Source organism: Cyanistes caeruleus, chromosome 13 (genome assembly GCF_971803275.1).
Source record: "Cyanistes caeruleus chromosome 13, bCyaCae1.hap1.1, whole genome shotgun sequence".
NCBI classification, from domain to species: domain Eukaryota; kingdom Metazoa; phylum Chordata; class Aves; order Passeriformes; family Paridae; genus Cyanistes; species Cyanistes caeruleus.
In genome coordinates, this window is record NC_141713.1 from 5,513,988 (window position 1) to 5,527,405 (window position 13,418).

The 13,418-nt window shown below is 39.5% G+C and overlaps 1 protein-coding gene across 5 annotated transcripts in view; it reads right to left on the reverse strand.

Annotated features, from left to right (window-relative positions):
- Positions 1-13,418, reverse strand: part of MCTP2 (multiple C2 and transmembrane domain containing 2) — a 117,710-nt gene that overhangs the window by 47,719 nt on the left and 56,573 nt on the right. For all 5 annotated transcript variants that reach the window (XM_086848291.1, XM_086848288.1, XM_086848289.1 and 2 more), the window contains 3 exons: positions 11,100-11,202; positions 9,350-9,452; positions 233-334 (listed from right to left, as the gene is read on the reverse strand). In XM_086848291.1, the coding sequence (XP_086704417.1) occupies positions 233-334; positions 9,350-9,452; positions 11,100-11,202 (308 nt within the window). The remainder of the gene's footprint in view (positions 1-232; positions 335-9,349; positions 9,453-11,099; positions 11,203-13,418) is intronic.

The following is a 13,418-nucleotide window of genomic DNA, read 5'->3' on the forward strand; positions in this document are numbered from 1 at the left end:
TTTGTCCTTCCAGAAATGCCCCTTCTCTGTTCCATCCACCTGGAGGGGCCACGGCTCTGACTGCCCAAATCTTATTCACTCACAACATCAAACATCCCTCCACCAGATGCAATGGGGACAGGACTTTTCTGGCTTGGTTCATGGTTTTAAAAGCATCACCCCCACCCTTGTCCTTGCAGATTAGTACTTTTCTTACACCAGTGATAAGCAAAAAGAAAATACTTCTACTTACAGGATTAAATAGGACATCCAGCTCCAAGTAAATCACTCCTTTTGAAGCACGCTCCAAGTCTTTATTCTTCAGTGTGTAACAACTTTGTTTACCATTTCTAATCTATAGTTTGGGGTGGGGAGGGGAGAAAAAGCATCGATATTTTCCTGGCTATAATCCTCAATATAATTTAAAGACATTGAAAACAAATAAATAATTAACTATAACTCAAGCACAAAGGAATAAAAAATAAAAAACTTTCCCCAAACCCTGATAATATACTTGGAGCCTAAAACACAAAACAACCATTGGATTAGAGACCTATAAAATTGCAGATTAAATCTCTTATGGTCCAACTTTAATTTTCAGACCTTGTACTTTATAGTAGAGCAGTGCACGCAATAACCAGTCTGAAAATTCTGCCCTGGAAGCCAGTGAGTTGATGGAAGTAATCAGCCTCTGTTATTACAAGTTTAAAATGGGATTTTTCTTCCAAAGTTTAGGAAAAGAGCCACAAACAACAACTTTACCTACCTATTGCACACCCCAGTACATGAAACCACTTCTTAATGCTTAGTTTATTGCGACGTTATCAAATTATTACCCAGCAAACAAATACAATCCAAAGAAATGAATCGGCTGAAGTGGAGCGAATGCTAATGTAACAAATGTTCAAAATTAACTAATTCATGTAAAAGACTTCTCCCCCCAACCCACCCCTGAAATTCAATACCACTTCTCTGCTCTGATCAACGGGTTGGCCCTATCTTATTTAAGCATCTATTAAACAAAAAAACAACCAGCCCAAAACCAAAATATCTTCCTTGCCATTTTGTAAACTATTTGGCTCAAAGCAAAAGCATTCTCTCTTCAAAAATGATGGCAGAAATGTATTTATTATACACAGTAGGATATGTATTGATTAAACATTTGGCTTTTTAGGAAGCAGACCAGTTAATTCTAAACCGCAATAACATAAAAAACTGCAGCTTACCAAAAAGCTATATTGAGGGACTGTAATGATCAAAGATTAAAGATAACGGAGGAAATTTGGGGGCATGAAATTGCAACCATATTTAAAATGGCTATTGCTGCTCTGGCATTTAGAAGAGGCACTCATATAAACCATGGTAGAAATGACTAAAGAAAAAAAAAAAGGTGTAATAGGAACGAAGTGGTTTCACAAGACAAGGGAAAGGTCACTTTCTTTCCAATGTTGCTCCACCCTTTCTATACCAAAACTTGTCAAAGAGTGGATGGGATTTCTGCCTAAGGGCTGAAAGGGAAGGGGGATCTCACAAGGACCAACTTTGCAACCTCAGTGGTGTAAGGCCAGGAACTATTTCCTATTTTCTCATCCAAAGCCTTACACAGTTACAGAGACCTATGTGGAATTCATTTACTACCAATAAATAATAACAATAACACTAAACTCTCACAAAGCACCTCTGCTTTCACCACAAGAGAGCACACACCGTGCTGGAGCTGGCAGCAAAGGATGCTGCAGCTCCCAGGAAAGGGACAGGTAAAAAACCATTTTGCAGTCCTGCAGCCTCAAAACAGAAGAGCTGCCAAAGGGATTAGACCCTTTTCTAGGGCCAAATGGACTGGCACCAGAAGGTCCTTGGGCCAACTGCCACATACAGCATTGTCAACCCATCATAAAGGTTTCTGCTCTCTTACCAGTTTGCTTTTCCTCCATTCAAAAAAAGAAAAGCCAAAAAAAAATTAAATTTACTGAATGAAAACAAAATTTTGTTTAGAAAACTGTGATTTTGTTAAATTTTACAAATTAAAGGATAAATGGTTTTACTGATGGGAGGGATACTGAGACAGAAATATTTGCATTGAGGTCATTGGTGCAAGATGATGCCCCAGCAACAGGTTTAGCCTGAGCTTTGATTCATGGATTCTGCTGTGACAGGATCAAATGTACTTTATTCCCAGTGTGCCTGCAGAGATGCAGATGTCCAGTATATATCACAATATCCTAATTCTGGATTCTCCATGGTTATTAATTGTAGAGCTGAATTTCCTTGTATTTCAGGTACACATATTTCTCATCATATTTCAACCAGTTACACCAAAAGCAACAGCTAGTGGGAAGGTCTCTTTATATTCCTTGGGATATATTTCTTTCTTACATCTTTCAAGAGCATAACCCAAAAGGAAAAGAAATGTGACATAGAGGTAAATTGAGAGAAAAAGGAGAATAAATGTTTCTGAGTATCTGAGCCTGATACTTTCAAAAAAAAAGCTTTGGGGAAAAGACTCTTCATTTTAAGAGCTGGAGCTGAATCAGGCATTTTGGCCATGTGTGCAGGTGTTTTCAAACAGTAAGTTTAAAATCAGCAACAAGTAATTTCCACCTCTGTATTTTCCAATGGGGGTTGCTTAGGAAACTTCTTGAATGGTGTCATTATTATTGTTGCTGCTATTCTTAAATTGAACAGGGCAGGAAGTAATGAAGTGCAAATGAAGTTTTAGAGTCAGATTTATTTGGTATATTTAATTCTGTGTTCAAACTCTCTGGAAAAAGATGTGCAATTATAACTCAGCCTAGGACTAAGCATTCATACAGATACTTTAGCTTTAGACTTTCTTCAGAGGGAAAAAAGCACAAGAGGAGGACGGCAGGCTATGGAATGGCTTGCCTCCATTGCATTTTCATTTGGATAAAATAGGAAAAAAACCATGAAAAAGTCAAACAAAAGACTCCCTTACAGTTTTGGCACCGTGCTAGGGCAGTGGCATTCAACAAAAGGTACAGGGTAATTCTAAGACCCACGACTGCATGGAGATTACACTGGTGGCATGCCTCAACTGTGCCCACAAAAAAACACGCAAAAGAGCCTTAAATACTCCTCATTTTCACTGCATCCTGTTCTTGAGGCAGAGCTCAGATTCTGTTCAGCTTCTCCCCCAACTTGAGAGACAGAGTTACAATAATTTCATTTTGCATCTATTTCTTTCTGCCCTCTGGGTACTTTCCCCCAGTCTCTGCTATTCCCAAAGACTGCTTAAATGCTCTCTCCAGCTGTGGGAAAGAGCAGCCAGGGCTGGGGGAGCAGGATGAACCTCAATGTCAGAAAGATCAGGTTTCTTCTGCCACCCAAACACCTTTTGCTACAAACCTGATGATGTCACACGGACTTGACTCAATGAGTAATTCTGAAATCCGTGTCTAGAACAGCTTAACATCTACTTATAGGAAAAGGAAGGGAAAGGAATATTCAAATTAAACGTGAAAATATCTGCAGGTAAGCACCTTAAAGAGACATAATCAATATTATTCCTTTATTGATGATGGTTTATATCCTCTCTGAATACTAATGCCTGCATTCTCTGAAAGCTTCTTAATAGCTTACTGGGGCTCAACCACCAAGCAAGACTGCTCATAACCCTGGGATTAACACGAGGACAGCAGTGCCTACCACACCCACATGCTGCATTTTGCAAGGTCACCATCAGAAAAACAGTCTGGCTTTTCATCCCATGGGAATTTCTGATGTTTGGGGCATTCCCCTCTTCTGAGTCAACACAGAAAGAGAAAACCATATCTATATTTTCACAGAAAGAACTGTATATTCTGTGTCACATCCCTTCTCCATACAGGACCACGGAAAGGAAATTATCAGTTGGAAGAAAAGCTGAAATTCTTTTTTGCGATAAATATTTCAAGCTACAGAGGCACTTGAGGCAAAACACTCTCTGAAGTTGCCTCTAACTGAAGGAAATGTTGAGGCACACGAGACCACCATCCAGTCAAGGTCCAAAGTGCACCAGGTTCCTCTCAAATGAATGAATATATTTGCTAAACTCTTCGCACAGATGTCCCCAGTAAAACAAATGTGACTAAACACAGTATTGATGTAGCCAGCCAATGCTAAATCTATTAAGCAACAACCTTCTGACCGCTTGGGAATTTTAATGAAATAGCAAAAGCCAAGATTGATATGACACAAAACACAGAGAAGACAGGACCCTTACGCAGCAAAGCGTGTTTTTTCATTGCTCTTGTCTTAAAGAAATATGGTTTAGAGGCTTTTTTTTTACATTGATTTTAAGAAAACTTCACTCTGTATCCAGCTTTGATGCAGATTCAATGTCATATATTGATGACCTGACAGAAGAACGCTGGGTTAAACCTCTGTACATCAACACCCGTGACGTGTGGAGAGGGTAATGGCTACTCTCCAAGGGTAATTCATCTAAAGCATTTGGGACCTCTGATATTCCTGCTTGAGCTCATTGCTGATGCACAATGTCATCCCATTTGCCCTGCATAGCATAAAGCTGTCTTGTAATAGACACACACCTCCCCTTATCAAAGGACACGTTTCCCCAGGAAAAGATGAAAGCAAGCCACATATTTGATCTACCTGTATGTGAATAAAGAGGTTTTTGTTCCTCCCCTTATTCACTGAACCAATTTTGTACAAAATGCCTGTTCCTTCACTCCAAAACTCTACCCCAAACACTTCACTTTGAATAACCTTCTGTGGGATCCAAAGCGGAACGGAGATTTGGGGTTTTGGCAGTGGACTGCTGTCCAAAGACCAAAGAGATATGGAGCTGATGGACTGAAAGAAAGCAGGCAGGGCTTTCATATGAGGGCTTTGAGCCAGTTTGAGGAGGAGCTGAAAACCCTGGGAGCACAAGGACCCTAGGTGATACTTGAGACAACATCCCTGTTGATACCTCTTCAGTGAGCAGCGCGTGGCTGGGGGAGATTCTAATGTCAGAAACAAGACATTGTTTTGCCTGGAAGAGATGTGGGGGCATTTTTCCCCAATCCAAAAATCCTGGTTCATGATCAGGACAAGAGGCAGAACAGACAGCACACTTCACAGATGCCTCCATTGCATAAACACAGCCAATTTCACTTTTCTCGAACACTAAAACTTTCTCCTGGAAAGGACTCTGCACTTATGGTCAAGTGCTAAGTAAGTGCAATCATCAGGTGTCTGCTCTCTGAATCCAGGCCATCCTTTAGACAATTAAGCTTGCCAAAGGCACACTCCTTGTTTTCAGTGTATCGTTGGCTATTGACCTTGCCTGGCACTTGAGAATATTTCAGACCTCTTCCTGTTGGCTGGAAAAAAAGGGTGCAGCTGAGGACTACTCTGAGCTGATAATCCAGCAGATAAAAAACATCCCATTCTGCGCTACAACTCTTCACTCAAAGGCCTTTCTACATCAGGATATTTGATTTACTCTGCTTTCAAATTCATTGAAGCACACTATATGCTCCCATGTCTCTAATAACTTGCAGCCTTCTAGGAGATAGGAGTCTCTTGAAGCAGAAGAAAAAAGACAGACCCTCACAAAGAGACACGCGGTTGCCTTTACTAAGATCCAGGACACAAAGGAACACAGAGATAGAAAGGACTCCTTTGATAATTAGTTCAAGTCCCCCAAAACCTACAAAACTTCTAAAACCTATCAAACTTCTTTCTTGAAGTAATAAAGTTTTTGCCCTACTTCTCCGTTCCCCCGGTTCTTCTCCGGTTTCTGGCACAAAAACCTGCTCTGTTCAGCGCTCATGGACTTCCCTTTCACTCCCCACGCCCCAGGATCCCCCTCTTGGCCCAAGGCTTGGCCAAGCCATACTCCATGGGTCAGCTCTGGCAAGAGAAGGATCCATTTTGCTGGGCACCGTGGTAGCACTAATTTCTCTTCTAGTGTAAATTGTGAATGTGGCTGATCAGAGCAGTGTTTGAGATGAGGTCTCATACATGCCTTAGAGGAGGACGGTAATTTGATAAAAAGAACAGGAGAAAAAAAGTACCCTAGGTTGATCAACATGGAAAAGTGAAACTCCAAACTTTTCTCCCTCTGTTGCCAAATTCAGTTTATTGCTAGCAAAATGTGCATTTATCCAATTCTGCTTTATTACATCTACCAGAAAGTGACGTTTGCAGCTTTATTCATCATTTGGCACCTTAAAAGTCTTCTCATGATGCCCAGCTTTTTATTTTTCTTACTTGGTTCCTGTAATAATCCTAAATCACAGGATTGATGTTCATCAAGGATGAACAGAAAGAATACATCATTTCACCATCCCTGAATTTTTGTGCTGTAAGGTTATTCCTGTGCTAATGTGATGATGAGGGTGTAGTCATGTTTGTAAAATGCCAGTGTGGGACTACTGAACACATTTAACCCAAACTTCAGTGTCATATTAATTAAACATTTCATATCCCTCCAACATATACTTTATTCAAGGCAATTTTTCATTAAGAAAAGAATCTAGTCATCCATGAACAATTCCTGAAGTAAACTTCAAATGCTGACAGCTCACAAGTCAAACTTGTGCATTTTTAACAGGAAAAAAGAATGGCAAAAGCACATCTATTTTCAAAAGGCAATTCAATGCCAGGCAAATATTAGGCCTGATTACATACAGAAATTAAATCTACATGATTTGTGAGGCTTCCCTGAGTCTTTAACTTTTGTTCTCCTTTAGTATATTTATCTAAATGGTTCAAAGGATACATTCAAAGTTACAGTCAAAATGACAACATACACTGAAATTCCCATTTGAAGAAAAAGAGCTCAGAAAATTACAGTTCTCTGTCTGAGCAGACCAAGTTAATAGGTGCAAAATGTTTTTAATCAGAAGCAGAGATGAGTATATTTACACTAGATTTGACTGAAATAGGAGGCAGAGAAGTTTGGATGGGAAGGAAGAAGATCAGTTGGCAAAGGAAAGCATAAACAATTTTTTTTATTTTTTTTTTATCCCAAACCTTGGACACAGAAAAACCTACACTGAATAGTTTGGACATTACCACACACATGCACTCCCCTCCTCTGCCTTGTTACATGCTTCCTAAGGGATACTTGACAAATGCCTATAAAATCAACAGAAAATCCAAATCTAACATCTTCTCACTGTGAGCCCACACAGCCTGCTGCTGATCATGCAGGCCATTTGGCAAGCACTGGGTCTGCAGGAGAGCAGCTGCTCCAGCCACTCTCTTCCAGTAACATCAGAGATACGAGGACTTGGGGAGTAATTAACAAAGTGATCAAAAATGGAATAAAAGATGTTAAGAGGTTTTTTCCTCCCTGTAAACATCAAATAATCCACCATGCCCAACTGACTCTAATATTATTCTAAAATAGGAGATATTGACAACTCAAGCGACAAAAATAGATGAACAAACTAAAATATTCCCAAAAAGATCACGTAGTCTGATCCACGGAGGGAAGGGCATTGTAAAGCTCAGAACAGTGTGTGGCCACACAGAGCTCAGTATTTACTCCTGTATCTTAGGCTCTTTATACCCCCAAAATCTGGGGCTCCCCTGTTTCAGACACCAGTGTGAACAGCACAGGGTGGATGAAGCCATACACACTTTTGTGAAGAGATTCAGAAGCCACATTGCTTGCTTTTAATTCACATATACAAGAAATACACTTATTTAGACAAAATCACAACTGGAGCACATAGACCTATTTCTTTGCCACTATAAAGTATTCCTTAGTTTGGGATCATATCCTCTAAGTCACCTCAAGAGTTTTCTGGGCAGTTCATTATTTATTTGGAAATACCAAATGTTTCAGTCCCCCTCTCTGTTCTTGACTGGTCCCTTACCTAAACTGTGCTGGTGCTGTGAGGCTTATATGGTCTGCCTTGATGAGATGAGACCTTTGCTTTTTTTCTAGAAATCTCCCATTTCTCCAGTCTCTGCTGGGACAGAGCCCCACAAATCTATCACTGCCTTTCCTGCAACAGCCGACCTCTAAAACTCAAAGATAAACTCTCGCCTTAACCCTAGAAGATGTGTGCCAGCCTTTCTGCAGAGGTGAATCTGCTTTCACAGGGATGTTTCAAATCCATACTGCAATTTTGTACTCTGCAGTTTCAATCAGGATCCACCATCTGCCTATTTGAGAGTGCTATTACCCACAGCATCACACCGAGCATTACCAAAAGCATCTCACCACAGCTTGTGTTGCTGGAATTGGGTTACACATGGAAAGCATAGATGTCATCATGGAATATCCTGACTTGCAAGGGACTCACAAGGATCCTTGAGTCCAGCTCCTGCATGGGACAACCCTGAGAATCACACCACGATGTTTGTACAACAGATCATCAGCCCACACGCTTGCACAGGGCCCAACTGCACAAATTATCTGCCACAGCCTCCCCTCGGCACAGGGAATCTCCTGCAAAGCATCACTGCCTCACAACTCACAGAAACCCCCCTGCTCACAGCTAAACGTGTTTACACAACTTGGCTAATATGACACAAGAGTCCCATGATGTTTCAAGCCTCATCTACTAATTGATTTAGTAAGTCACAGCCTAGAAAGTTCTTCCTGCACGTTACTGTAAAAGCTACCAGAACCTTCTGTGACACTGCACATACACATGGAGCTGTTTATGGCCTCTTGATCTGGTTTGCTCACTATTACTACCAGTCTTGTTTCAAAATTAAATCAGTCTTACCAAACACAAAGCTGCTTTTCCCCCATTCCTCTATTAAAGTCTTTTAATGATCCTTTCATGTTCCACTCTCTTTAGCTTGGCCTTTTTTGGCTGTTTCTGAAAAAGCTTCTCCTTAATCTCCAGAGCAACCACTTTCCCCTGAGCCCGCTTTGTTTCCAGTTCTGATTTTATACTCCCATGGTAGCGCTCACTCCTCACATATTTGTTTACAGAACAAAAGCCACCAGTCTTTAAAAGCACCATGGAGTGGAAAACACCCCTTTTAGGTAATTTCATTCTGCTGTGCCAATAACAACAGCTATCTCTAGTCAGTCCTACTGCGATGTGCAATTACTTTCTTGGAGTAAAAAGAAGCAAGATGGAACAAAGACATGCTTAAAATGTTACCTTCAGAAGATGATGTGGAAACACACAGAACAACTCAATTATGTGTTCAGACCTACGTGGCACTGATGAAGTATGGACATTTCTGCAATTTGCTTTCCAATCAACCAAATGTGCACTAAGACAGGTTGACAATGCTCGTTACACTAAGGAGAACCATAAACATTGCCAATTAAGGCATGCATAGATCACAAAACCTGTTTAAATCTGTGGGGTTTTGTGCAATGGGGGAAAAATAAACCACATCTTGTTCCCAGCCAACCATGATACATGTGGTAAAGGTAACTTACAGACAGCAGAGGGATGGCAACTTTTCCAAGGAAATCAGGGGGTTTATCTCCATCTTCATCAAACACTGTCACTTCCAGAACATCGTGAATGTCTTTAATAGGGCTGGAACAAAAAAGTGCAGACACATAAAAAATAATATTCAATACAAATGCACACAGTCTCCACAAAGATCTGAGACTACTGTTTTACTAATTAAGTTTGCATCACCTTGGGGTATATAACTAGCATTTAATTAAATTCCCCCCAAAATGAATCAAGTGATGGGTATTCCCCAAGCTTTCCCCTCATGTTTCAGTTGCATAACTAGGTGAAGAAACTACCAGACAGGGACTTTTTGGTATTTTTTGTAGTGGTGATTCTATCAATGTTAAACTCAGCTCTCCAGCAGAGAATGCTGGTGATTGGGAGAGGCCAAGGACTGAATTCAAACCCAAGTTTCATTGCATTAAAACTTGGTGATACACACAGGTATTGCAGAAAACCTGGATATAATGGGTGGACTTTCTAGTGGTATTGAGAGCTCCAGCTGAAATGAACTCATCCATCCAAAACAATCCACACTGCTCCAAAATAAATCTAAATCATCAATATCTTTTAAGGAGACTAATTATTTTTTTTTTTTTTTTTTTAATGGACAAAAATCTAAGGAGAGATGCTGAGTGGCTGTGTGGATTTGGATTAGCCAGGCAACATTAGTTAGAAAGTTAGAAAGAGTCCATAGCTGACATTTCTGAGACCCACAGGAAGTACAGACACAAACTTTCTTTTGAAATAAAATAAATTTGGATTGTTATTGGATTTATTTTCCTGGCAGAACATCCAACAAGACTCATCTGCTGGCATAGTCTCAGAAAAAACAGCGATGAGTGGAAGCTTCTTGAGAACAAAGTATGAGAAAGGACTCTAAGGGAGAAGCATTCAGCTGTACCCTTGAATTAAACAGAAATCCAGCGAAGTATTTCTATTAAAGAAATCAGATAGTTTTTCTCGTGTTCTCATCCAGCTTAGTATTTATAAATGTTGCTTTAGCAAGAAGTTCATAATTTTCAAACTGTTCTTCCAGTGGACAGATGCAAATATCACAAATGCTTCACTGCCAGCCTTTGCACAGACTGCTGCAGCCTTGGGAGACATTTATCTCACTCACTTATTCACAAAAATCTTTGTCAGCATAAAGCAAGATTAAAAAATTGGGCTGCCTAAAAGCAATACCTAAATTATTAACTTTTATTATTAATAAAGTGAAAAAATAAAAGAATATCTTGATTTCCATAAAAATTTAAGCATCTAATTTGGAGAGTGTTTGACTAGTTTAAATTCAGAAGATATACCAAAACCAATGTGAGCTCTAATTCTCTGCTTACTTCAAATTAAACAAGGATTCTACCAAGATTCAATGAAACATATTTTATTTTAAGTTACGGAAAATGTAGGCGTGAGTATCTGGTCTCAACTTTCTGTTACATTATCTCTTGGATCAAGCTATGACTCCATTATGTCTAGTCATGATTCTTCCTATAAATATCACAGTAATTTTTCTTTTAATGACTTCTATTAATAAACTCCATGCAAGAACTAGTAAAAAGTAAAAGGCTTTAATTAAGTTGTATTTGAGATTTCTCCAACATCCTCTCTGACTATGAAAAAAATTACATATCTTAAACTTGACCTTTGTATTTTCCCAAAGTCGATAGCTTTCCTAGCTAAGCTGATGGAGTTGCTGCATGGTTTCCAAAGTAATCCACTTACAATGTGAAAACTTTGTTCCACTCTGGATTGAGGTTCTTGTAAACAGTGTGTGTTTGAAGCATGTCGTTTCCCAGCTCCAAGACACAGAAGGGATCACTTTTGCCTAGAAAGAAAAAAAAAAAAAAAAATTAAGTGGATCACTTATGGTATTTAGTATGCAGACTCCTTCTTTGCAGTAGGGTTGAGGAAGTGATTGGCTAAATAAAATTAGACCCATTAAAGCAACTGCAAAGTGCCCCATTCTGTTGCAATGACTTGCCAAAAAAACAGTATCTCTGATCATGCCCAGTTCTGGAAACTCCTCACAGCATCCTAAACAACATTTACCTGGCAGCTCAGTCAGGGGGCTTCACTCTAACACCTGAAATCTGTGACCTTCAGTGACTCATCTCTCAGCCTTTACAGCAAGAAAGATCAGTTCATGTTGACAATCACTCAGATGCCCTTCCCAAAGCAGCACCATTGCTCTGAGCCAGGGAAGGAGCAGTGCTGCAGTTACACTCCCTATTTTATCCTCTGCTTACAGCCTGTGGTCTTCTTCACTTGATGACAGGATTAAGTATCCACATCATGAGAAAAGAAGCGTGACACTGACTGAAATCAGAAGCATTTCTTCAATTAGTTCCATGTGAGCAAGTTCCTGAAGCTACGAAGGCTCTACACCGTGCCACAGTTTAAACAAAACCCAACATCAACTGGAGAATCCATGCATGATCCAGGTACTGTACTTACAACAAACAAAGCAAACCTCCCAAAACAAAACAGACAAAAACAAAAACCCAAATAAACAAACTAGAAAAACTCCTCTTCAAAGAAGGATGTCAACATGGAATCTATTAGGTGAACATGTTTCCTAATGTATTTTTTGATCACTCATGTTAAATGAATTTGTAGTTTTCCCAACTCTTTGCAGCTCAGCAGTTTTCTTTTTGAACAGAGTGGCCCCTTATCAGCATGTCTGGCTCAGTATCTGATTTAATCTCATCTCCAATGCTCATGTACAACTCAGCCACAGACACTCCAGCCTAAATTCTATGTAGGCAACTAAATATGTCAGCAATGCAGGGATTTAGATACTAGACAAATAAGATATTTAAGCAAAAGCTGTCCTTTTCTTAATCCTTATTTTCTGTATTATTAATGCAAAGCTTTTAAGGGTCTTACTCTCAGAAGTTTATAAACTAAACAAGAATCTTTTCAGTATGTAAACAGTGGGTAATAACTAGTCAATATTGGTAAAGTTTAAAGACCATGTGTATTACTGGAATCTATTTGTCTTCTCCTTTTCAGCTTACATGCCCATTCCCTGATAAGTGTGGAAAATGCATGTAGTCTTTCAGAGAAACTGCTTGAAATGCAAACTGGTATATGCCAAAAACAATCCCACTGTATAATTTGGTATTCTGAATGCTATTTTTTGGTCAGTGAGCAAATGCAGTGTTTGAGAAGAACTCTCATGCGTACACAGAAAACATCCAACAAAGCAGAAAAAGTCATTTCCACGTCAACAGAACTATTATCTAGGAATATATAAGTATGGAAGGTTTAAGCTGGGCTAGCTGTGGCTGAAGAGCTTCTACATATATGATACAGCTGTCTGGAAACCAGCCCAAAAATTTATGTCCAAGAGTAAAATATGGATTTTCAGAGGAACACTGTTCAAAACCAAAGCAGATAGTGTGTGTTTTCTGATCATTATTATTACAGCAGGCTAAAAACTTGCAATTAAAATCTATGATGACAACATACAAGCAACTGACAGAAATCCCAATCACACCAAAATGCAATCTTTACTTTGGGAATGAGGTACAAGGTGGCATTACACTCATCACACCCACCGGTCTGCAGGACTTGGGGGATGTAAGACTGGTGCCTGCTATGGGAAGGGACAGGGAGGAGACACTACCTGCTCACACTGCTCCTCTATTAACCCTTGGAAATCTTTGTACCTCTGATTCCCTCTGTGATTTTCCCTTTATTAGATTTTTAGCTGGGACTTTGAATTTACTTTTATCAATAACAATAAATCTGAGCAGTCTCCTTGGCAATGCAGGAAATATGGCACTGCTCTAGGAGGGCTCTATTATGGAAGCCCATAATTGCTGCACTAATCATTTATGAATGGCTCAGAACAGATAATTAATCTTTATGTCTCTCATTTCATGATCAGAAATTATGCTATTTTTACCTAAAATGGCTGCATCCTTTTGCAATTTGGTGGGTCTATTACAGCATAATACTAGGATATTTTCAGCACTGCCATTGAAAAACAATTTGTCATTTGCTTCATGAATCAGGCTCAAAGCCTGGGTTATTTTG